We start from the raw sequence: 26404 nt of genomic DNA, 5'->3' as shown, positions 1-26404 counted from the left end.
TTTTTTGTAGTAGTAGTGGTAGGAAATAATCTCTTGTTTTGTGTAGGCAGTAAAAGGAGATCTGTAACTTCAGTTTGCAGTAAATTTTCTGCTCTGTGGTGTTTAAAATGGAAGTTTCCCAGAGCTAGAATTAAACAATAATTAGCAGCTGATAAAAACCCCCTTGACATCCTGCACCTTCCTTCATGCAGCATGAATATTAAGAGCTGCTTGTCAAGCCCAGTTCCTGATTAATATTCTACAGTTTGTGCAGGATTTGCTCCTTGTTTCCTCCAGAAAGGATTTATTTGAGAATACATAGTCTGAAAAAGACTGCATTTGTGAAATGAAGAATTGAACTTCCTTCGTAGCTGGAACATCCCAGGGCTGTGCAGTGAGTTCTTTGTAATGTACTTCAATTAATATATGTTGTTGAGGGCTTGTTTTTGTTAAGTGTTTTAGGGATGAAACTTTTGAATGTCAGCTGTGTTTTGACCCCTTCAAGTTCATAAACAGGTGCAAAGCAGATTACCTGTAGCAATTATTTATGGTAGTTACTCACAATTTGTGATTGTGATTACAGTGAAGTTCTGTGAAGTACTGTAGGAAAACACCATTCTTACTTGGCAGAGCTTGATTTTAATCCTCCAATGGGCAGAACAAGCACTGAGGACCAAGATCGCACCCATTGGTGCTGAGGAATGTCTCTGCTTTGTCTGAGCTGCATCCCCATCAGGAACATCTTTCCTTACCAGGGTCTTCTGCCCTCTGTCTGCTCTGTGAGTCATGGTCAGTTTTGGGGTGCCATCAAATGCTATGAGAAGCCCAGCCCTGGCTCTGCCGGCCCTGAGCGTGGGACGGCTCTGTATTTATCTGACATTTCCTGCTGCCTCCCTACGCCGTGCATATGTGTGACCTCAGGCTCCCACAGGACTGCTGTGTTCCTCCTCCCCTGGGATGTCACTGGTCACTTTGGCAGTGTCCCATTACAAGATTTGAGCATATTTAAAAAAATATAATAAAAAAAAAAGGCAAAGTAAGCTGCTTGTGAGAAAGCTGTGGGTCTGGTTCAGGCAGCAGAAGGCAATAATCCCCAAACCCTGATCTCTAAAGGAGGGAAATGTGATAGTTAAGGCTTTTTGAGATCTCTGGACCTTGCTTTTAATATCACACATTTTACAGATCTTTTCTGTGTTGCTGCAAACCCCTATTCCCTGTTGTGTGAAGTGGTGGCTTCCCAGAAGCAATTTGATTTATGTAAATGAGCAAAGAAAATCAATGGTCGCTTCAGCTTGTGCACCTGCGTCCCGGCATGCAGGTTTTGAGCCTGTGCATCTCTTGCTTTGCAGAACTGCAGGTTTTGATTAGAGGCTCATTTTGCTCCTGTTATGATCTTCCTATGAAATAATAGTCAATGCGTTCTGTATGCTATCCAATTTATGTTTTGCTGAGCTTGAAGAGACCTAAGGCTCAAAGAGCCTGCTTTAAATGTGCAGCAAAATCCTGACTTGACTGCTAATCTGTGGCAGTTTCCTTCTTGCAGAGCCTGGAGATCAGGGTTGGGACCGTGTCTGCACAATGCAACAGGCCCTGTTCCTGCATCAAATGCACTGGCTGGCCCTGAATGCCCCCTTGCACACAGGGCATTTCTTCTGGGATAGGTGTGCAGTGCTGCTTACTGCAGTGCTGACCGCCTGCGGCAAGGACGTGGCTCTCATGGGTTCTGAAGGATAGCACAAAGAGGTACCCTCAGGTTCAAAATGCCTGGATGGCTGCAGTGTGTTTTGCTTCTAGCTTCTGGAGAAAAGATGTGTAATTAAACAAAAAGCATTGACTCCATTTATACGTGAAATATGTTCTCCCTTCCTTGTCTCATTCCCTTTGAGAGAATTCAGGGCCAGAATTACAGGATCTGAAGTTGCTTTTGGATTGTAGTCAGCTCCCATCTGTCATGATCTGTTTTTAATCGAATGGGTTTTCCATCTGAAAGTAGCTGTTGGACAGAGAACCAGCAGAAATATTTGTGTTGTGAATTAGCTCAGAGTGAAGCTACAAACTTTTTTTTTCTCTTGCACAACAAACACATGGAAAAATATTATTCAGCACTGTGTGGCTGATCTGAAGGTTGCCCGCAATAGCTTCCTTCCCAGGCTCTGACCTTTGGCTGCCTGCTCAGGTAAGGTCTTAAAGGAGATCTGAGATCTTGTGTTACTCATTCTGGTTACCTCTAATGGAGCAGATCAGCCCTCCTGTCACTGTATAACAGAGAGGAAAATGAGGCTGCAGGGTCTTCGTGATTTTCCAGGACATGAGCTTGTGCCTGGTAGGAGAAGAAAAAAAAAGCCCCTCAGTGGTTCTGATTCTTCAGCATCACTCCAGGAGCTTTCATGCATCTCATCTTTAGCGACTACCTAGTATCTGGACCCTGGGAGATGGGCTGGTGTCCTGGGGGAAATGGAGGATGATGCCTGTCCGTTCCCAATCGCTGGAGTCAGAGCCCTTTACTCCTGGCAAGAGGGAGAGCTCCTGCTGCAGTGCAGGGGCTGAGGGAGGAGGGATGCTTTCCTGTTTCCTCTGCCAGATCCTTATCTCTCTCCATATGTGAAACGTCGAAATCGCTTTAAAGACCCAAGAACTGGGCTGGCTGGGATTTCCATTACACTGGAGTCGGGTAGTCACCATCAGTGGCTCCATCCTGTGTTTACTCAAGTCTTGTGGTGTGTCTGTCATCAGGGCAGCAGGACCCACGCTTGGCCTCAAGGACAATGCGTCTGAGCGCAGCACTTAGATCTTGCTTTTTCTTTTATTTGTATATACTTAAATGTATTGGAGGCGCTAGGGTCAAAAGGAAACATTTGTGCAGAGTATGTATCTACATTTATGTATCTGTATTTATCTGTGTGTGCACTTGTGAATAATTTTTTATCGTGTCTTCTGATGAGTGTTTCCATAAGTTGATTGTACTAGGCATGTTCTGGGGCAGGACGGGAAATCCTGGGCTTATTCTGGACACGCACTGCTTTTTCCAGGAGTGTAAGAGAACGACCTCCCCCTCACTGACCTGCTTTACATCACCTCTGATAGGTACCAGAGGTGCTGAGCTGACATGTGTCAGCAGAGTTGGGCTGCTGTAGTGTCTGGGTGCATGACAGTACCTGCGTTACAGAGCTGTAATCCCTCAGCCCCCTTTGAGTTTCCTTTGAATGTCTTTGTTGAACCAGAGCTTTGGGAAGGGCCAAGACTGCATCTCCGTAGAGAAGGAAATCTTGAATTCATGGGGATGGGAGGTTGGCATCTCACAATGGGTTGTTGCCTCAGGGCTGGAATAGCTCTCCTGGCTGTGGAGTGGAAAACCACCATGAGCTCTCCTGAGACCTCTGCTGAAAGCTGCAGCAGGGCAATAGCTTTAATTTGGGCTAGTCCTGTACCCAGGGCTGTGTTCCTCGCTGTGAACAGAGGTGGCCAGAGAGATGCTGAGTTTACCTGTTCGGTTTGTTCAGCCTTTGGACATACTCCCTTCTTCAGAACTCATGTCGACTTGCGTTTTCTTTTCCTAGGTCTATATCATCAATGTAACGTGGTCAGACCTGACCTCCCAGATCATCTACCGAAGATACAGCAAGTTCTTTGACCTGCAGGTAAGTCTGTCTTTTTCTTACGTAAAATATTATTTCTACTCATGTCTCTGGTTATCTTTCCAGCTCATACATTTAAGTAAGGCTTTGTTCTTGTTTGGTCTGTTACATGTCATGATCTTCAGACTTTGTCCTTGTAGGGTATGAGATGAGTGGGTGGTATGCTCACTTGCATTGTAAAGACATTTAAAGCTGACATTTTCATGAATAGTTCCTATTGAGGAAGAAATCTAATTTTAAATGCTTGAGATGCATTTAGAGAGGGAGCTACATTTTGGGTCCCCAGAAACTACTTACCCTGAATTGCTGAAAACAACGGAGCTTTTGCACACTCCCACAGCAATTCAGTAATGGAGATGATGGTGCTAACCTTCTGTTCCTCCTTCTAATCGCCTACTCAACCAGCCAGTGTCCCGGCTCCTACTGGTCTGTTCTAAATACCCAGTGTGGCTCCCTTGCTTTATCCTATGCCTGTGTATTTAGGTTTCATCAAAAGCTTTCTGCTGCACGGCTGCTGTGTGAAGTCTAAGGCCAGAAAACTTGGAAACGTAAATTACAAAGTTTCTTTGTGGGCATCAACTGCTTCATTTCTGGTGCCAAGCTGCTGCCATGCACCTGCAGGAGTAGGGAGAGGGAGAGCTTTCTGGCTGGTGTCCTATTTACCCATAGTCCAGATCTACTGATACTTTTGTGTAGGTACCAATAGACTCTAATTGTATAATTGCCTGGGGTTAAAATTTCTGCTTGGGAACAAGTGAAAGCAGAAGCTGAGGTTTGAGAGACTCCTTAATGTTGGGGGAAATGCAGATTTTAAGCTGCAGCTTGTAATTGGAGCTGAGCTGTGGTTAGAATATCAAGTGAATCCGTACAGTCAGTGTTAAGGCTGTACAGAACTTGATGGACTGTAGCCTGGGAAATAATGCTGACACAATTTGGTATGATAAATCAGTAAAGAAACAGTTTCTCCCTTGAGTGCCTGGGCAGGGATACTTTGGGGAGCACTGGTTTCATCACTGCTCTTTGTTGTACTTAGACATCTGAAGTCTCTAGCATGGTTTAAAAACAATATTGATTATGTTCTTCTGGCTTTTCTGGTGGAAGACTGTATCATTTTTATAGCCAGTCTTGATGTCCAGGTTTGTCGTGTGACTGGAAGGCCAAAGAAGGGATGCTCTTGTTACTGGCCTGAAGCACCAGGCTTGTCATGAATCATATGTCTTATGTACAGAGGGTCTGATGTACTTGATGTACTTCCTAAAGATGATCACAAACATTTGTTGTCAGCACGTGGCTTGTGCCCAGAACTATTTATTTCTCTTTTTCTTTTCACCCCAGTTCTGTTTCCATGCGCATGTTCTTCTGGGTCTCCTGGCCTTTCCTGGTAGGTTTGAAAAGTTCCCATCAAGTGTGGAGTTATCAATGGGGTTAGTGTGTTGGACAGGAAATGATGTCTCAATCAGGGAGTGAGCCCTGAAAGGTCCCATTGATAAGTGCAAGGGGGCCTAGCGCCAGTGGAAAACTCCTGCTTGCACAACGCTTCTCCCCCCACGAGAAAATACGACAAGAAAGTAACAAAATTCCCTTCCTTAACCCTTTTCTCTCCTGGAGGTGCTTGACAGGGTCACCACTGCATGAGCAGTGACAGCCCTCTGCAGCAGCTTCTTCTGCCCTGGCAGGATGAGGCACTGCGAGTTACTGAGACAGGTCTTCACCTGGGGGTCCTCTCTGCTCTCTGTTGGCATGCCACTGTGCCTATCTGTACCTCAGTTTCCCAACTGTAATATGGGCACAAGGCCCTTTATTCTCATGCTGCCATAATGAGATTTTAAACTCCCAGAGATTATTATTGTTTTTCCTTTCCTTGCTATTATTTTTTTCCTAAACTCTTCGTGCTCACCAGAGCATCTTCTAGGTGAGGCAATGGAAACAGGCTGTGAATCTTGAATTGCAGCTTGTATTCATGATTCTAATTTGGAAGGCTGCAGTGGAGGCTAGAAAAATAACTGTAAGATCAGGGCATTTTGGTAAACACTTGTATTTTGAGGTATCCTTGGCTTCACGTGCAGTAGTTCTTGCTTAGTGGCAGTTGCTTTAGCATGTGTAAGCAGGCACTGAAAGGCTCAGGTTGGAGCTCTTGCTCCCTATGCCTAATGTTTGGTTTGTGTTGATGATGAATTGATCCCCTCACTTTGCTCCAGATAAGGAGGTGACCTGAGATTTTCATGTTCTTGATGGAAGCCTGAACTTCTGACCTAGCACTGTGTGACTAGTTGGACCTTGCTTTCGCAGCTTGGTATCATGCATGGCAGCATGGCCCTGGCAAATGGTGATATCACTCTTCTCATGATGTGGCCCTTCCAGCAAATCTTCAGCTAATTCACAGGCACCACTCATATGCAAAACAGTTGGAGCCTGCAGCTTCACTCATTCCACTGTGCTCATCCCAGAGCTGGATTTCAGTGCTTTCTAAGCCTGCACGTCTCATTTTCCCTCAGTTGAAGTGAAGGAATAAGGGCTAACTTGTAAGGCTTCAATGCCTGATGTTGGGAGTGACACCAGATAGGACCCACAGGAAAATGTAGGGAGCTGCCTAGGGGTGAAGAGGAAGGAATATAAACAATTAATTTCACTACGGCACACCCTTAACTGAACAGCTGTCTGCAGCAAATGGCTCAGAGCTTTTTGAGAACCTTTGTTTTACTTTCTTTTCTAAATGCTTCCTAGCAAATCTTTTTAGGCAATATGGGCATTTGGAGGTTGCCCTGTCCCAAGAATTCAAATCCCAAAAGCATTCTGTCGTGCTATTTCAGCAGTGTATATGCTTGAATTAGTTTTCAAGGTAAGTAATAGGGCAGTTGGTATGGACATATGGGATTTTGAAGCTGGAGTTTGCCCCATGAAGATGTGGGACATACAGAAAACAGAAGCCAAAGCAATGAGCCAAATGCCAGCTCTGTGCTGCTTCAATGAGGCCTGGAGATCTAAACGTGGAGTTAAATTAGATCATGGTGTTGCTGCGCCACATGATTGTGCAACCCAGTCACATCTACTGTTGAGTGTGGGTCAAATCACAGCAGCTGACTCCGTGTGGGTGCTGGTGTTTCAGTAAATAGGATTGAAAGTATTGAATTAACTCTATATAGATGAAAGCAGTATGATAAATTGCTTGTCAAGTCCAATTTTCTGTTGTCCTTTACCCTGGGGAGGTGTTTGCACCTGAGCACCATGTGGGGTCAAAACCACCTCTTAATGTAATATATTAAGTGCTGCTTTCTCTTATACTCTGCCTGGGTCCTTGACTCTCATCTGCTGCACAGAACAAAGGATTGTGAGCTGCTCATTGCTGGGAGAGCCATGTGAGCATCTGCCTGTAGAGAAAACTGATCTTTGTGGCAGGCTGGTGGCTCATTCAGGCACGTTCCACGAGCATCAGACAAGGCCTCCCACCATCACTGGCAGCAGAATCCTATTCTGAGCTGGTAGTTCTGGTAGGTAGTATTGCTATTGTCCCTAAAGGAGCTGAGAAAGAACAGTTTTATTGGGATAGCAGAGTAATTCCTGGTATTTCCACTTGGACGTTTACAGGTGCAAAGCCTACTTTGTTCTTGCTGGGAAGTGCTTTTGGAGGCTATTAGCAGGATGGGGATTTGCAGCTGAGTGTGTGCATTAATAATTACCCAAAGTACAAGCTGAAGAAGAGTGAGGATGCAGCCATCTCATCCTTCCACTGACCATGCTGGGATGGGAAGCAGCAGCAGGGTTTGCCACTGGCAAGCATGCACAGTGGCTCTTTCCCTGCTCCCTGTCCTACTCTGCCAGCTGCTCAGTGTCACTTTGGGCATTTTGTAGGTACTGTGACCCCAGCTGAATGCTGCCTCTCTGCTGAGAAATCCACTGCTCCAGCAAAGTGAGCAGAGTAAATGTTGCCATGCTTCAGAGCTTGGTATCTTAGCTCACATCCCCAGCAGTGCATCTTGTGCGTTTTACCCAGTGACTCCAGATGTTCTGGTCTGATTCTGTGCAGTTACTTGCTGCCTGGACTGGACTGTGAGCAGAGGAACCAAGCTCTGTGCTCAGGTGATGATGTCTCTGCTGTTCCTGTCAGGATAGCTGTATCTCTGTGCACAGAACTGGGAAAGGAGCTTTTCTTACAGTAGCAAAATGCAGCTTTCTCCAGGGCAAAACACAGTAGCTGGCTTTAGCGGCGTGCAGTAATTCCATGCTGTGTTTTTGGCTGTTTGAAAGGCGAACAATGGCCCTGCTGGAGCAGGAATGTCAGGTGGGCAGATAGCCTCTCCACACAATGACCCACACAGATGTTTTGGCTGTAAGGAGACATCTGAAATGTCACAATTCTGAAAAGGCAAATAAATAGAGCTCTTTTCAAGTATTTGCTTTGTGCATCAGTTAGCAAAAAATTATCTGCCTGATGCCGACTGCTGATCTAAGCAGGTTTCTTCAAAGTAGTGAAGAAAGAGGAACTCACTAGCAGCCAATTAGAACATTAAAAAAAAAAAAATCAAGAATTTTATTAGGGAGCGGAAAGAAATGTAAGTTGTTTCCAGGCTGACAATAAAACATCAAGAGCTTCATTTGTTATTGCTAGGGCTATCTTGATTGTTTATAGTGCTGTAATGGAGTAACTGAGCACTGAAGAGCATGTTAAACAAAAGTGGTACTATTAAAAAAAAAAAAAAAGCACTGCATTCTATAATTCTGCTGCTCTTATTCAGGCTGGAGTTCATCTGACTGCTGCTGCTATTGATCCGTCTGCAAGGTAGTGTTCTGTACAAACATGCCTTTTTCTCTTACCCCAAGCTGTATCAAATATTGTAATGTCCTCTCAGTTTGTGGCTGGAGCTGTGTCTTGTGTCTCAGAGGTTACTGTGATTTAAACAGTACCCAGCAGCTTCAGCAAATGGACAGAGCAAAGGGGGATCATCACAGGGTGCTTGTAGATTAATGTCTGCTGTAACCCTGATGGAAATGTTCTTGACATTAGTTGATTTGGGTTAATTGCCCAATTGGAGACCCACAGTCACCAAATCTACTGGTCCAATTATGTCTGCTTTGGTAGGATGTATGGCACTTTTTTTATTATGTTCGTGCTTCTAGGTCTATAGAAGCGGTGGGATCAGCAAGCTCAAGCATGTACTGAATCTATCAGGGATGAGGACTATGGGTGAGAATGTAGTGGGGCAAGTGTGTGCCCGAGTTTGCAAAAGGAACCTGGCTTGGGCTTGCTGCAGTGCGTGAGGGCACTCAGTGCCATGGGAGGGGAAGGAGGGCTGCTCCCTGCATGATGCAGCTTGTTTCTTTCATGTGGGAGGTTTGTGTTAGGAAGATTCCCAGCCCCTGACAAGCTTTTGGGGGAGTGTTCATGTTCGTATGAGGGTGTGTATGGAAACAGGTAGAAGAGCTGGAGGAAAAGGTGGGGTGAAATAGGGAAGGGGAGAAGGTGGGGAGAAGCAGTGTGGCAGAGGGCTAGATAGAGCTGTGGTGTGAGTGCATTGTGAAACATGAGGCATAGGGAAAGCAAGGGAAGTCCTTGCTCCTTGTTCCTGCTGGGCTGTACTCCAGCAGGGGATCCAGGCTCTGCAGTGTAGGCCTCCCTCTGCTCTGGGCTATGCTGGTGTAAGGCAGGACAGCATGGCCTCAGGATCAATGCTCCTCTGCTCTTGGTGTGGCACCCTGGGCCCCTCAGCATCTTGGTCCTGCTGTGGGAGCTGCTGTGGGATCCTCCCCTGGAGCAGGTGCTTGGCAACCATGAGGTTCAGAGCCAGGGTTTGGCTTCAAGGTCCTTCTTGATGGTCTCAGGGCCATAGGGATGGAGTTACTCCAGCAGTTGGGATGGGTTTGGTTTGACAACAGCTTCCTTAAGGACAGGATTGAAACTGAACCTACCCTGGGAAAATTCAGAGGAAATCAGAATGTGGCTCTGTCAACATGTCTGGTCCCAAAGGTCAGCGGCAGCTCCTTGGGGAGAAATGGCATGTCCTTTCTTCTGGGTAAACACGAGCTGTCTGTCTGCTGCTGCTGTCCTGAGTGAGAGGCTGGCAGCAGCGAGGCCTGCAGGTGGTACAGAACACCAGGCTGCCAGGATAAGCCCTAAGCCATTGCTGTGAGCACTGGTCGTGCATGGCAGAAGCTGCACTGGTGAGACCAGTTCAGCTCCTGGTAGTAGAGACTCCAGCTGCTCCCTGCAGAAAAATGGCCCAGGGGCAAGTTTCCTTGGAGGAAAAATAAATAAATAAAATGTAGCTGATGTGGTTGTTGAGCTGGGAGTGATTGTCTTAGCAGGTTTGAAGACTGTTTAAATACCATTTTTTCTTTTAGGGCTCAGCCAATGCCTTAGGATACCAGCTGGCTTGGGGCAGTATCTTTGTCTTCGGTGAATGAGTGGAATTGTTTATACTTCTTATTTCCATCATTATTTAAATGTTTGCCTGGCAAAACAATCTGCTCAGCTTCCAGTATTTGTTTCTGAAGAGGCATTGCACGTCAGACAAAGATGAGGGCCATGATGGGGAAATGGCAGAGTGCCTGCTGAGCTACAATTGAGGCCACACTCAAAAAAACCTACAACAGATAACCTGCAGTGCAAGAGACTGGGCCTGTAGGAACCCTCCCCTTTGAACTTCTGTACCTGAGTGCTGTTAAGACATAAACCTTTAATGCTGCCCATACTCCACGGGATTTTCTGCATAGTGGCTGCTAGGCAATATTTGCTGCTCAGCCCCAATTTACTGCATTTGCCAGCTTGCCCTGTGTCAGGCAGGGACATGGGGTGAGTTTAGGAAGTGGTGTGGGAGCTTAGCTCCAAGTGTGATGGCAGCAAGCCAAGAGCAGAGGTGGTATGTACACTACCTTGATTTGGTCCTTGGAGAAGTCTATAGAGATGGGGAATGGATTTTGCTGTCAAAAGGTTAAGATTTTTTTTATTTTCTCTGGGGGATGTACCCCAGCAGGAGAAATGAGTCCCTATAGTACCATCTCAGTCATCTTCAGTGCACAAAAGAGATCACCAAACCAGGAGCATTCACATGACTGTTCCATCCTATGGAGAAGGTCTTGGAGCTGCTGTGGGGGTTGTCCTGAGCTCAGTGTGGGATGAAGGTTCCTGGAAGCTGCATCTCTGAGGGTTGTGGTGCAAGTGCATGTCCACGATGGATGTTGTTTGGGGTCACTATCACGTGGGAGTTGTTCCATATGACGCTGGTAGTCTCCTAGATGTTTACATGTGTGCTTATTTCCCTGGTGTTTTTATCCTATTTGTAGAACCAGCAGTATTGAAACATTTCACTATACCATCAGAAAGCTTTTACTTTATCCAACCCAAATTAAATACTAATTTGCTTCTAAAATCTTGCAGGAGTGTGACATCAACTGGCATGCTGCTCAGAAGAAATTTTTTTTCCTCTCCATCCTTGTCATCTTCTTGCATGCTGTGCTCTGCCTACCTGAGTCTCTTTGGAGGGGCTGCGTAATTAGTGAGTGCTCTGATTGCTGAAGGTGATGTGTTACATCTGCTGATTCCCTACCCTTTGCAGCCTTTGAACAGAAGTTCAATACTGGCAGATCTTTATTAGCATTCAATTTGTAGTTTTTCTTTAGTCAGGCTCCCAACTTGAACCTCCCTGGCGCAGGTTGAGGCCATTACCTCTTCTTGTTGACTTCTTTACTGCATCCTTTAAAATATGCAGTGTGCTACTAGTGTTCCTCCACTTTCTTAGGGGACATCTTCCAGTTGGCCCACATGCTGTGTGTCTGACACTGCAGTTAGACACTTCATAAAGCCTGCTGGTATTTTAAGGCAAAGCATGAAACTGCAATGAGTTGAGCACTTGATTGTGTGAAGGGAGTGCATGTGTGTGGATGTACACCAACATATCACTGATTCCTACTGACATTGCTCAGAATTACTCAACTGTGTGCTGTTGGCCAGCAGGTAAATGTTACTTGTCAGAGAAAAGCCTGGGCTCCTGGAGCCAACAGCACTGTGGGTTTCAGTCTGCTTCTTCTTTGATGCGCTGAGCAGCTGCAGAGTGCTGCACATGGCTGGTGTGCGATCTGAGGTGGGAGACGGGTTGGAAATTTCTTCTTAACAATGCTAACGTCAAAGATGAGAAAATTGACAGAGCTCAGAAGTGATGTACTCTCACTGCTTATTTAAGAGCCCGGTGAGATGTGTTTTTTAAAAGGTGTTGTCTGTGTGAGTATGAGAGAGAAATGTTCACTGAAGGGTTTTGGCCCAAAGCAGTGTAAGCACTGGGGAAAGATGTGGGAAAATGCAGCTGAGATGATGCCAGCTCCTGCTTCAGCATCCCTCTCCACTGCGGATCTGATGGCTGTGAAGTGGTGCCACGTTACCAGATGCTGACATATTCATGGGATAGTATTTTTAGAACAGGGCAAACATTGAAGAAATCTCTGTGAATATTATTTGCAAGCTATAGACAAATTGTTTTACCTGCTTTCTAGGTCACTTTGCTGTGGCTTTTTTTTTTTAATCATCTAGAACAAGTTTAACGTGAGCAGATTTGTCCAAACTAAAAAATCTCAAGGGAGCACTGCAGAAGTGTAATGGATAGCAGATTTCCCAGTATATGACTTTTCACTGTCTGGAATGGGAACCTGGTTGATAAAGGATTAAAATCGCTCTGCTGGGAAGCAGAAGGGGTAGCTGGCACACTAGCGTCAGGTGCCTGCTCAGCATCTATCTGAGCTGCAAGCTTGTTCCCTGTAAACATCCTTCAAGGAATACCTTAAGAATATCAAATTCTAATTGTGGACCTCCAGGAAGCAGAGAGAGCAGTGAAATCAGTCAAAAGGATCACTTGCTGTAAATTATTCCCTTGTTTTTTGAGGTTTGGTTTGTGCGAGTTGTTATCGGCACCTGTGCCCCATTGCTGACACCTATGTTGTTAGGATGGTGAGGATATACATCTAGAAGGAGGAAATGCAACAGGTTCTCCCAAATGAATTGAGTCGATTTACAATAGCTAGGGAGGATTCAGACCCATTTTCCTTACTGTTGCTTGCTTTTTGTGTTAAAAATGTATAAGTGTCAGGAACATGAGTTTTGGCTGCTAATGGAAGTGTCAAAACTTGCCTGAAATTACCAAAAATATGGAACACTGTCAGAATTTTTATGTTGGTCCTGTGGCTGCTGGCTTTGTTCCTGGCCCACATCTTGTACATGGGATTATGTGGAATTGTGGTAGAATGGGGCTGGATGCTGCTCTTCAGCAGTGTCGAGACTTTGAGCTTGCTCCCATGGTATCCCACCTCTGTCACTTTGCTGCTGGAAGCTCTTGCCACAGCCTGCTGGGTATCCCTAGCAGGATTTAAGCTCAGCCCTGGGAGGAGCCCACTTGTTTGTTAACCTTGTTCCAGGTTTTGTTTGCTGGAACAATAAAACACAGGCAAGCAGTTGGGCTGCGGGACCAGCTACGGCCCCAGGGTTTCTCTCCCTCCAAGTGCTGCTTTATTAGCGTATTTCCTTTTTCCAGAGATCAAGATTAGCCTTTTTCTGCAATTTCTGTGGGAAAACTGAATTCCTTGTTGGGCCTTTTTTTCCCCAAAGCACTCCAAGCCCAAAGAGTTTGGGCAATGACAGTCCTCCCCCTCCTTGCCGCTTTGCTGCTCATAATCGCTCTCAGCTTTCCATTATTTATACTGCCGAAAAATTGCATGGAGTTCACACCCCCAGCCCTGCTACACAATTCCACTTCTGTGTGCAGAACACAATCCTTCACTTTCATTAAGTGTGCGCAGACCGAGATGAGAAGTGCCTGTTGTGTTAGCATCCCTTGGCTCACGATGAGAGGAGCTGGTTGTTTCCGCAAATGTCCTAAATAGCCCTGCAAAGGTTATAGGGAGTTTATTTACATTAATGCATTTAAGTGCAAATAGAAAATCACCCAGCCAAAATGAAAAGGTTATGCGGGGCTCTGCCAGGGCTCTTGTCCCTGCCACCTCGCCCCTGCCGGCTTTCTGCTCCCAGGGCTCTGATGTGGGAAGGCTGTGTCTGGAAGGGGCTGTAGCTCTTGATGCTTATAGGGCAAACAAAACCGTCAGCGGCATTTCTTCCTCCATGTGCTGAATGCAGCACTGCCTGCCATAGAAGACACACCTGCTTAGGTACCCCCCCAGCCTGGTTTTTGAGAACTAGTGGCTGCGTGCTTCTTCCCATAGTATCTAAGAACTGATCGTTTCTGCAGAAGTGCTGAATGCAGTGGTAAGTTTGTTTCCCACCTTACTGCCTTCCTGCCTGCATACAGTCATGGCACGTTTCTCCTTTTCTGGAGCCAGAGTGGTTTTGTTTCTCGTGCAAATGCAAGTATCCCACTGCAGAACTGTCTTTTGCAATTTCCCCTTTCCCTGCTTCAGGGGAAGCATTGATGAGTCTTCAGTGGAGCAAAACACACAGAGGAGCAATACCACTGAGCAGATGAGTCTTGCAGAAAGCAAAAATACCCGTAGTCTGCAAAACCACAGCTTTTTCGCACATTTGTTCCTGGGTGCTCTGTTTGAAGAAAACCCTGCAAGCCCAGAGGCTTTGCTTCTGCCTTTTGCTTTTGAGTGAAAAAGAGAGACCTGTTTGATAGAATCTGTGCAGGAAAGGGAAGGCTTGATCTTTTGTAGCATGCCAGATCCTTTGGCAGCGTCTGGATGGAAACCTGCTTCCTCCCCTCCCATAGTTGGGCAGTGAGTGCCTCCAACATCACTTTTCTGATGCTACCCCATTCAGCTGCTGGGTTAGCATTTGCTTGTCCCTGCCCATTTATGTAAGTTGCTGAAAAATTCATGATTGGCAGAAGCTGTGAACAAACTCACCTAGGTCTGAGCAGAGGCCCAGGAAAGCACCAAGGTATTTGGTACAGTTTCTGTAGATCTGCAATGCAAACATGTCTCTGTATAAGAGCTGCTGGTGAAGCATCGGTGACTGTGCGGGGATGTCTGATTCAGCAAGTGCACTCAGGGGCAGGTACTAATGCATTTAGCAGCATCTGTGCACACTGAGTTGACAAAAGAGCCCTGCATGTGGTCTTGGTGTATTTGATTTTATTTTTTTAAAGGGTGTGTTAAGAAAACCAGTATGACTTGCTGAGCCGCTACCTTCAGCCAGGTGTTCTGAGGGAAATGACCACAAAAACATGTGAGAGGGAGGGGAAAATGCCAAAATGAGAAGGAATTAGAAAAGCAAAACAGAAAAGGACTAACTTGAATGATAACAGGAAAAAAATCTTTTGGAGGACTAATGTGAGTGTAATGATTGAAGAGTGTAATGATTCCCATACATTGGGAAATTCTTGCAGGAAGTGTGCATTGTTCACCTGGAACAAATAATTTCACAGGCTCTTCATTTTTTCTGGTTAATCTCTGGCTTTGGACAGCCCAGCTAGTGGCACGTTTTGGCCTTTGTGTGGTCTGCAAAGCCTTGAAATCCAAACACCGGCTTGTGTTTGTCATAGCTGTGCTGCTGCTGTCTCAGCAAGACTGGTACCTGTGTCATCCAGCTAAAAGCTTTTGGGAGGAAAATATGTCGTGGGATGCCACGTGGTGAGTACTTCCATCCCTGTAACAAATCCAGGTCACTGTGCAGGTTTTGGTGTGTTGGTGTCTATTCGTGCAGTTTTGGGAAAACATTAGAGTTGTATGTGATGCTTATGTTGTCACACTGAGAGTTAGAGGGTGCTGGTCTCTGACATGTCTCATTTGCAAATAAGGATAGGATTTGGTATTTGGTGTCTCAGGAGATTGTTAGCAGTGGGATCTGGAAATAAGGAAGACAGAGCAATACAGGGTGTTGTGTTCCACACTGACAGTCCCTGGCTGCCCTTATACAAAGGGCGAAGTTTGCAATAAGTTTGCAATTTAGAGAGAAATCCTTCAAAATTTGGCTTTGTATTGGGTATGGGACAACCCTGGGTTATGAGGCTGAGCATGGGATGCTGTGGGCTGCAGGAGTATCATTGCTGTATAGCATTAGGATATGCCTGTTGCTATTAGGAACAGGATTTAGCATGAGGTTTCCATTTCGAGGTCAGAAGGGATTCATTGCCTTAGTGTGGGAGTGTTTTTTGTGTCATTAGGAGCTGAGAGCTTTTGGTGTGGGACAAGGGAGTGGGGAGCTGCTGCTGTGGCACAGCAGGGAGGTTATCTTCCCATAAATGGGGGCTATATATATGGCAGCCTTCCTGGAGAAAGTTTATTCATTCATGTTTATAAAGCACTTTGAAGTCTTGCGCTTTTTAACAGAACTAAATATTAGTTGTATTATAGTAGCTAAGCCAGACCTTAATGACCACGTTCCCTCTCCTCCCCCCAAAACCCAGCCATTTCTAACAGGATTCAGTGAAGAAATGAAAAGTCAGCAGAGTGACCAAAGAAAAGCAAACTGCTCAGCAGAAATATAAATAGTGTTTTTCTTTCTTGGAATATTACATCCTGGTCAGATAGCCTTTCGCTGCTAGAAGTGAAATTTGTAGAAGGGATGAGAAGCTGATTTCCAGGCTTGTACCATGTTATCCCAGTGGGTCACTGGTGTAGGATGCTGGTCTTGAAGCCCCTGTATGGGTACCTCACTTAGCTTGGTCCTAGATTGCCTCAGCAGGGCACTGATCTCCCAGTATTGCTAAGCAGCAGGAATGGATGTTGTCTCTTCCTGCATGTGTTGGCCAAAGCTTCCTCCTGCCTTCAGTGTGGGTAAGGGGTGCTGCCCTGGGGATAAATGCAGAGACTGATCTCGAGGGCTTGCAGGTGGGATTGGAGCAGTCTTGTGCAAAGAGTCAGACTGCATGGGGGAAAGAGCACAAAGTTGCTACCCATGTTGGGGTGAAACTCTGCAGATAGACTTTGCATGTGGAGAACAGGCAACAAAATGGCAGAGCCTTGATGTCATACAGATGTGTGATGTCGCGTACTGCAACAAGATTTTACAAGGGTAAACAGTGATAGGTTTGGCCAACCCCACAGCAGAGCACACTGTGTGTTGCAGCAGGATTGCGGGGAAAGGTGGCTTGCAAAACAGAGAGGAACCAACATCCTCCCCAGAATGCTGCTATTTCTAACAACCTATCCTTCAAAAGCACACTGATAGCTGAACTCGCAGCCGAAGCTCAACCCATCCCTTGCTATCGTCTCATCTTTCCTCTCCCAGCTCAGTCCCTGGAAGGGTGCTGCTCTCCAAGAAGACATTCCATGGGGGATTCATTACAGCACTCACTGCCACTGTGCTGAACTTGTGGTTCAAGCACCTGCTGGTTCATTTAATTAGCAACAAATGGGAGGCGTGGGATGGGGGAAAAGAGAGCAGCACCCTGGTAAAGTATTTGCTGGGCTGTGATGTATTTTATTTTGGGCTCGGAAGGCAGGCTGTGAGGAACATTTTCCAAAGGGCTCTATAAACTACCTCTGCTCATGGGGTGATTATTTGAGGAGGGAGATGGGTGTGGGTTTAAATAGGTGCTGCTAATTTCTGCGAACAGTCACATTATTTTTGATTCATACTTCAGGCTTCCCCCACCCATGTCTTAATATTAGGAGCTGTGAATTTTCCACATCATAACGAAGTCCCTCCATAGCCCTTTAAGTATGTTTTTAAAAATTGATTTCAGATCCGTCAGGCCCTCAAGTAAGTTGGTCTTTAGGGTGGAAAGCTAACTCTTTCCTTCCCTCGTGGTGACCTGTGTTTATTTGTATTTCAGGAGCACAAACCAGCTCTGAGCAGACATAGGTCTATTTGGTGTCTGGGGTGGAAAATACACGAGAAGCTTCAAGCCCTGCTTGGTACAAATTGAAATAAATAATCCCTTCGTTCATTAAGTGAGCTCAAGTGCTCTATGAGATAAAAGCACTGTATGGCTCACTGTTTTATTGAAGAAGGAAAGGGAGATGGGGACAACTGGAGTGGGACTTCAGGACTACAGCAGCCAGAGCATCGTACAGGAAGGGCTGTGTGCTCACCTTCCTTGTGCTGCAGCCCACACGCACTGCAGCTGGTTTTCTCTGTGGGGATGCAATTTTAGCAGCCGTCTCTAGCACTTCTACATCTGGTGCAAACTATAATTCATCATGTAATTACATGTTAGGTGTGTTGCCCTTCAGTCTTATTTTCTTAGAAAGACTGAAGCAGTACAAGGGAAAAAACTGTTGGTTTTTTGTTTTGTTTTCCTTCTGTCCTGACTAAAGCGGGAAAAGCTGGGTGTTAGAGGTTTGGGTTTTGGATTGCCCTTTCTATAAGAGCTTTCATCTCTTTTGGATTTTAAGAGGATAAATACACTCACGACCAACAGGCGCTCAGTTGCAGCAGTGGTTGTGGCCACGGTGAAAGCTCAGATTGATCATTTTGTTCTCATGTGAAGTCTTAATTCAGTCCTGGCACTGGATTCTGCTCCAAGGACCCAATTTTCATCTTGTGAGACTGTCATCATTTTGGACATCAGAAATACTGTAACAGCCGTTTTCTTGCTCTGTGTCCATTTTGCAGGCCTGCAATATTCTTCAAGAATAAGCCACTTTATATTTATTTATTGCCTACATGATATCCTATGTGCTCACTGCTGTTGATGAAGAAATAACAGTTCCTGGAAACTGCCCAGTGCAAAAAGCCATTGGAAGAGAAGCTGCCCTTGAAAGAAATCTTGGTTATATGTGAAAATCTGCTCACATCATGGCAAAATAAACTGCCCTGGCATGAAGGGCTGTGTGGAAAGTGGTGCTTCTGCAACATCTAAATCCTTAATTATTGTGCTGAAATCAAGAAATGCATCTCAGCTCTTCCTGCTGCTTTTCTGAGTAGTTTCTCTTTTTTTTTTTTTTTTTTTTTCCCCCTTACCTGTTTGCAGGTAAAGCATCTGCATGTCTCCTGGACAGTCCTATAGCCCCTCATCAGTATATTTTCCTCCTTTCAGTTTTACTTCCTTTCTCCACATTCTGATCTGATGTTAGGTTTTCACTGTGTGCATCAAATGTGGAAGCAAGACCTCGAGGGAGACATTCAGAATCAGGATAAGTCTGGAGTTCTTTTTCTGCCTTCTTTGACATCTGAGAGATGCTTTTAAGTAGACGAGATGCTATTACAGTGACAGCCTGTTTGCCGTTGAAAGCCTTGATGCTTGAATCGTATTCTTCAGCTCAGTTTTAACAGGAAGGCAAGAGAAGCAGTATCCATGCAACTGTTTGTCTTGTTGCATGCTTCAATATGGCTAGTAAGGGAAATTTGTTTTCCTTTTGAAGCCTCTATTGTATTTTTACTGATTAATCCTGTTCAGTCCCACATCCAGGCAAGGGGATCACCTGCCCAGGCTGGTGTTGCTGCCTGTAATGGAGAACAATCCCTTTGCTCGCCCCTTTACCTGCTAGTGCTTGCTTTCGAAATATGAGCATCTTCCTCTGAGTTCAAATCCTTCTCCACGTTGATACTAATCTGCAAGGTTCAAAGCAGGGGTGAGATTTCAAAGCCTCCTTAACCATGTTAGATCTGCAGTGGGGGATTCAGTCTGTGTTGAAAGCCCATGTGTGGAACCACACAGAATCACATCTCCACACCTGTTGGAGAAGGAAATTTTCTTCTAAGCTTGGTTTCTGTTTTTCTTGAGCTGTTCTTAGATTTTTCTCCATTTGTGGTCAGCACGAGGTTCTTCTGCATCTGACCTCATGGAGAAACGAGCATCAGCCCCAGATGAAGGGCTGGGAACAATCATCTGCACCTGGTTTAACAAAATAGGTTATTTGTGCCTATATGTGTGTGCCTGCTATGTAATTTATTTGTTCAGTTACTTAAGCCAAAGTTTCCTCCCCAAAGGAAGACCTAATTAAGCAAGATAACTTTGCATCTGGGTTGCTGGCAAAGAGCAACTGAGCGTGTTTGCATGCAGTGCTGGCCACAGTAGGGCAGCTCCTGCCCTTCCCTTTTCTCTCCCTGTCTGATAATGGAGGTCAGGAGGGGCTGTGAGTTGCTGAGGCTGATGTATTGCTTTATGGTGGGAAAAGTGGCCCCGTCTCTGCTCTGCAATAGTGTGCCTTGTCCTCAGCGTGCATGGAACTTAATTTCCAAATTTGCTTGCATTCTGGTAGATAGCAGTTGGTGTTGATCTTCCCACCTCCCCTCACTTCACTTCTTTTTTGGGATTTTTTTTTTTTAATTGAAGTTTTAGGGTTAGGTTCTGCAGATGGCTGAAAATACAATTCCTTAGACAAGCTGCATCCTGATCCCCTATAACTCTGATGCCAGGGTGCTGATCTAAAATACACTGAAGATAACAAGGAACTTCATCGTAGAAGTTTTTCTAAGCCTCAAATCAGGCTGCTGAAATTCAGATACATCACTCTACAGAGCCTGTTGGGACCGGAGGGCTCCCTAGACCAGCAGCTGGTTCTGGATACCACCCTGCCATTGTCCAGTTTGACCTGGATGTGGTCCTGAGTGGTGGATTTTGATGTGAGTTACCACATTCCTGGGTGCTTGCTTTGGCAAAGTGTCATTGGGCAGTTTTGGTGGGAAGTCTGTGAAATGTTAACTCCCTGTCCCATCCCAGGGGCAGCGGGAGAGCTGTGTGGTACCTGCAGTCTAGAGGCTAGACATGGGCCTTCCAGCACATCCATCTAGATGTTCTTCCCATGTATCTTTATTGTGGCTTTTTGTGGTGGGGAAGAAAACAGAGAAGTGACATGAAAACCCCTGGGGACGATGAGAAATAGCCCTAAGTACTCGCACAGTGCCCAGCAAGGTTGATGCAAGATGACTGTAATGCCTGTCTGTCCTGCCTGTCTGACCCATCCAGCTTCTAAAGCTGGTCACAAAGCACAGACAGGCAGAGACGCTTGCTTCCTCACTTGTCCTGCCTTGATGGGCATCGGCTTGGCCACCAAAGCAGCCTATAGGTCTCTTCCTTCCCTTAAAAGTCTCATAAAATTTTGGGAATGGACAGTTGGGTGGAGTGAATTGTGATTGCCCATTCTCTGCAGCTTGTTCTCCCCAGTACCCTTCTGTCACCCAAGCACATTTGCATCACCTAATGAATGTGCATTCTTCACCTACCCTGCAGAAGACTGCATGCACGGCCAGACAATTTGAAGAAAACTCGAGTTTGGCAGTCAGGGATGGCAGGCATATCACGTAGGCACAGCAGTTCTGGTGTTAGTGGCAGACAGCAGCATGGCCATCTCCCAGCCACCACCAGGGAACCAGACTGAAAGCCTCCTGCTGCGAAGGACAGGCTGGATGGAGCCCCTCTCCTCCCACGTGCATACATTGGCCTCTATGTGCTCCTTGTCCCTCACAGCTTTCAGCAGTTTTGTCATCTGTAAGTCTGGAGAAGTTGCAGCCCCAACAGCATTTCTTGACAGTGTGCCCGCACCACTTAAAAGCTACTGAGATTTTAAAAAGATCCCAAAACAACAACAAAAAACAACATTGTCAAAGACCTCCATCGATGCTTTTAATACTCTGCCAAGTATTGCATGTGATTAGTTGGTTTAATACACAGAATACCATCTGGTGTATGAGCAGCGCGTTGGGGCTGAGCGATTGTTATCTGAGTGAAAGGTGCTGGAGTAACAAAAGAGCGCACGTGGTGTAATGCAGGGGTCTGTAAAGTCAGTGCCCACCCTGCTCCCAGCAACCTGGTGGTGGTAGGCCAGCCTGACTACTTTTTAGGGTTTGCTTTCATTCTCAATTAACCTAGTCCCTAAAGCACGTTTGTACTTACAAAAATAAGGTTTTGGTCTTGGCATCCCTTCTTTGGAAGCCAGAATGGGGTTGTTCTGTAGGAACCATACACCACCATACAGCCTTGTGACACAATATGGTCTGTTTTCAAGGTCCTTTGGGGCATCCCAGTGGCTGTGTGGGTCCCCTGGGCTCCTGTGTGTCTGGGTTCAGGCATTGCCCAAATCCCTCTGTTTTTAAAACAGACCAATACCTGCACAGAACCTTGTGGGTAGTGATAGAAGGGAAGCTCACGTGGGTTTGGGTGCCCAGCCAAGGCACCCATCCTATGTACGTGTGCTGGGGACAGGAGGTGTCTTTTAAAAGCAGCTTTGTGAGATGTTGTTGCCTGTGGACTTTACCAGAAGAGGTAGACGTGTGGATAAAAGCACATCTGTGAGATGCCAGCATGATAGATACTGGTAAGAATGACAGAATTTTGCAAACTTAGGTTTGTTCTTACGTTCCAGATCATAAATGCTCTCTCTACTGCAAGCCCAAGGGAGTAATCCCAGCTTGGAATCGGTCCTTCCTGGGTAGCAGGCAGCTTGGCAAGGGTACACAGTGGGGCTGGGAATGTAAAGCCTTGCAGCTGGGTCTGAGCTGTTTGAAATGCCTGTCTTACTGGCTGCTTGCTTACCTCCCCGAGGCCCAGAGCAGGATATCTGTTACATGCACAGCTTGGGTGATGGGATTCATCGTCTGTACTCCTTTCTAAATTACCCCAAAGGCAGGAGACACATGTGCTTGGAACCAAATCCGCAGGCAAAACATCTCGAGGTTTGGAGGTAGGGAGAAAGAAGACAAAGGAGCCTCCTTGCAGCGTGTAGTTAAAACCTGCTGCTGTGTTTTGTTTGGCACTGTTTCTCTGTTGTACTGAACTGTGCAGTCAGTCTCCCCAGAGCTATGAGCAGTGTCCTACAGAGATGACTAGATACCATTTCAGATGGCGCTTCTAAAGTGAAATGTGCTATTGTGTTCAGAGCTATTGTTTCTGTTTTCAGTATTAAAGTTACTTGTGGTTTCCAAGGGACAATATATCAAGCAGAGCTAACAGGCTGTAGAGAAGATGTAGATTATGAAAACAGAGGGATTAAATTTCATACATTTGGAGCTAAAGTCTCATCACTCATAATAGTGTAAGCAGGGGAATAGTCTTAGGACTCATGAAGTTCTTCAAAATGAACCAAGGGATTGGTTTAAGCAGGTTTAATCAAAATGGTGGTCACTGCTGCATGAGCAGCTGCAATTTCACTGAGGATGGACTCTGTGTTGCACTATCAGCTACAATCCAGTATATAAATGGGGTTTGAGAGGCTTTGAGCTGGTTACAACAAAATCGATTTGTGTAAATGGGTCTGTCTGGATGAGCAGTTCTATCTTAAAACACAGGTGACATCAGCTCTTACATCTTAATGAGAGAGCAGTAAGGGCAGCAAGGGCATTGCTGTCTGCTTCAGATGTGATTCTCTAGCCCTGTGGTGAAACCAGTATGAGCTCAGCAGTGGAGTGGGGATGCTGCATCCCATCTGTTTTGTGCTCTGCTCTTGGATGTTGCCACCTGTGCTGCAAACCTGCATCACTCTTGAACAGGAGGTCAGGAAGGTGCCCTACAGCTATGGTCAGCTCTTCTCTCCACTCTGGATTTTTGCTGTGACCTGCAGTGAGTCTTTTAGGACACGTCCAGATGGTGCAGCCGCATTACATGGGCTATCTCTGAATGTACCAGCACCTCAAAAAAGGCAAAATGTTTGCACCCCCTTCTAAAGCTAGCAGCTTTTCTCAGAAGCTCAGCTAACTGACCTGCAGGGGCATAGCATCACCATGTCTCTGACATCTCCATGTGACCTTGCTGTGCCATATAACTACAGCATTCATCTCTTCTTTTCTCCCTACAAAACAGGCATTATGGTATGGCCTTACTTCCAAGGGATGTCACCGGGGTAAATGTGCTGTGGATAGCAGAGTAACCAGGGGACATAGAACCACCATGGATGATGGAAAAGTATGAAGTAGCCTTTGTCTAAGCATCTTCCAGTGCAGTTAAGTCAGATGAGGCCAGACTAATTTAGCACTGGGGAAACAAAATGCTTCTGGCAAGACGCATCAATAGCTGCTCTGTGAAGGGACACTGGGGGCTTTCTGAAAAGTTCTTTAGAGATGCACCAAGAGCCTCTGTCATCCCAAACCAGCACCTCCGAATGTTTTGCCAGTCTGTGTTAGCCACAAATGCTGGGCTCGTTTCGTGGAGCCCTTAGAGAAGGCTTTCTTTAAGAAAAATACCAAATCTCTCAGCTGGGAAACAGCGTTCCCTCTTTTGATGGATTATGTTGGGGAAACGCCCCCACTCCCTGCATCCTCCCCTTCTCCTCCCTGGCTGTTTTAGTTGGATACTGAAGGGCTTGTAAGATTTCCAAGATTTCTGGTGGAAATTTTCAGACCTGAGAGATGCATTTTCCCTTTGGGGATTACACCATGCTTTAAATGTCTGTTCTCTTTATTTTATATGCATTTTCCTGCTTTTGTTTGACTTTCTCACGGATTGCACTGTATTTAATTCAGAACACATCCTATAATGCTGTAATTGTCAGGCATGTCAGCCGGTTATTCGCATGGCTTTTGCTTTAATTTTTTTCCCTTTTTGCTTTCAAAATAAAAGGGGAGCCAGTTGCTGCTGCTTCTCAGGGATTGAGTTAATGTGCTTCTCTCGCACGCTGTGGCATCATGTAACACCGGGAGAGAGACAGCATTACTGGCTGCCTGATGCAATTATTCCAGCTGCATTATGGAGCTGGTTACTGCTTTTAGAAGAGATGGAGTTTCATCTCCTTCTGCTGCATAAGATATCAGTTGCATGAGAGTGGCCAGCAGATGGGCTGCACCATTTCATGTGTTGTTCCTGTGAAAAGGTGAAGCAGAGCAGGATGAAGAAAAAGTTCTGTGTGACCCGCAACCAGGGGAAACTCTCCAGGAGCTGTGCCCTAGAAAAAACCTGTCCCCAAGATAGCAGTTTTATTCTCCATCATGTACATGCTTCTGTTGTTGATCTCAGCAGATACATCCTGAGCTGGGTAAATCTGGTCTTTCTACTTATGTCATGGATGCTCCACTGATGAACCTTAACAGAAAAGCTGTCTCAAAATCGGAACATTGAATCATTGATCTTCTCTGAATAGGCAGATAAAAGATGAATCAGGGGTGCCTGGGTCTGGGACATATTGTCCAAATTCCTGCTTGTTTTCACCTGCAGACAGAGCTAGGGATCCTTAAAATGCTGATGTGTTACCTAATAGAATGAGATCCATTTGCTAGAACTGGTTGCTGACCATCTACCTTAAGTAAAAAATGCCCTTGGTTGCTCTGGTTAACCAGAATTTGGAATATACTACAAACGGACAAGCCTGCAAATGCAAGAATAAGTGTAACTGAAAACCACTGATAATAATCCTTGCATTTACTTTTGTCTTGCTGATTTTGAATGAACACAGTTCCTTCAGATGGGGTCTCTGACTTCCAGTCTGCAAAATAAGGCTGAGTGTTTGACGGCTCTTGATTAAATCTCCTGTTACCTTCCTGAGATCTGTCTCATATTTATATACCCCTGCTGAAAAAGCAGGGGTAGAGCCACAGAGAGGTTTATCCATGAGAAAACTCTGGCAGATAACAGAATTCAACCTGGTTCCAGCTTTTCCCCTTCTTACAGATCATATCATATATAACTAAAAATGTAGCTGATGATGACCAATGGTTACAACCGAGTAATGTGGCTGGTTTTCTTCTGAGTTTAACTGATAACTCATTACATTCTGGTATCTTACCCTCTCTTCTCATCCAAACATTTGTTATCTACATCAGTTTCTTTCAACTTTTTTGATTTGCAGATGCCCCAGTTCCATCTGGGTGAGGGTGTGAATTTCATTACCTCCAGTTGTAGATCGCTGGTAGAAGCATTGCTTTTTTTGTGTCATTCTTGTACTGATGCCTCCTCGTCTCTGCCCTTCCTTCCTTCTTGGGACTCTAATTGAGCTCAGATAAGTCACATGAGAAGAGATTCCTGAGAGCTCAGCCCAGATGCCTGGTGCCTACCTGTCCTCACGTGCTTTACCTTTCAAGTCAAACAGTGGCAAAGTTAAAGCTATTGATGGCTTGCTTGCTTTTTAATGAAAAACACTTTTTCTAGTGAGCACTCTGGAGGTGGGAAGCTGTTACACCTCTACACATGAAGTGTAGGAAGAGTTAACACTGGGACCACTCAAGTGACTGTGAGTAAGGTAAAGTTGATGGGGTTTTTGGGCTGCCTTGCCAGAAGCGTGCTGTTCTCAGTCTCGTGGTCATGGTTTGCTTGTCATCAGCTGGCAATTTCTCTGGGTGGGACAAAAGTAAATTAGGCAGTGTGGAGAGAGAGGCCCCACATCTCTTGCAAAAGGTTGGAGTTCTACATCTGTTTGTGGCTCTGGATGTTGTTTCACTTGCCAAAGTAATGGGTTTGGATGAAAGTCGTTCTCGGGGTCTCTCTGTGTTAAAGTAAATCTCCTGTGATTGCAGCACTGACCCCCTGGAGGACTTTGATTTTATCTGTGCATAAGGCAATCCTATATCCACTTGAAAAGAATCAGCAAGATATGCGTTCTGATAAGAGATTATGTGGGTGTCCCAATTTGCTCATGTTAAGAGGTGTGGAGAACTTCACTCTTTTAACTGAAGGAGAGTTAAAGCTGCTGCAGGAAAGGAAGGGGAGGAATTAACAGCCCAGCAGGAAACTCCAGCTTGAGTCCATAGTGTGTATGGCATGTATGGAGATCAGGTAACTGTCCTAACGGATTAGCTTCAGGGAGATGGATTTAGTCACACACTTCCAAAACCTCATAATCAAATCAGGAACAAAGGTCCCACTAGCAAATGTTACAGGGTCAGGCCATTAAATAGTTGGTATTTTCATGTCCTGGCTGGCTTACAGCAGAGTGAAAGTTGGATCTCTTGCAGAAGAGACATCACCCCTTAGACTTAGGTGCTTTTAGTCCTTGTATCTAAACAGGAAGGAAGTCTTGTTTTGTGAAATAATCAAAGTAAAAAA

General features: G+C 45.5%; 1 protein-coding gene across 3 annotated transcripts in view; it reads left to right on the top strand.

Moving 5' to 3' along the window:
• SH3PXD2A (SH3 and PX domains 2A) overlaps window positions 1-26404 on the top strand; it is a 228984-nt gene that overhangs the window by 33869 nt on the left and 168711 nt on the right. For all 3 annotated transcript variants that reach the window (XM_031554493.1, XM_010714667.3, XM_010714665.3), the window contains exon 2: window positions 3537-3617. In XM_031554493.1, coding sequence (XP_031410353.1) covers window positions 3537-3617 — 81 coding nt within the window. The remainder of the gene's footprint in view (window positions 1-3536; window positions 3618-26404) is intronic.

Source organism: Meleagris gallopavo, chromosome 8, assembly GCF_000146605.3.
Source record: "Meleagris gallopavo isolate NT-WF06-2002-E0010 breed Aviagen turkey brand Nicholas breeding stock chromosome 8, Turkey_5.1, whole genome shotgun sequence".
Lineage (NCBI taxonomy): Eukaryota > Metazoa > Chordata > Aves > Galliformes > Phasianidae > Meleagris > Meleagris gallopavo.
This window is presented reverse-complemented; position numbering and strand designations above follow the sequence as displayed.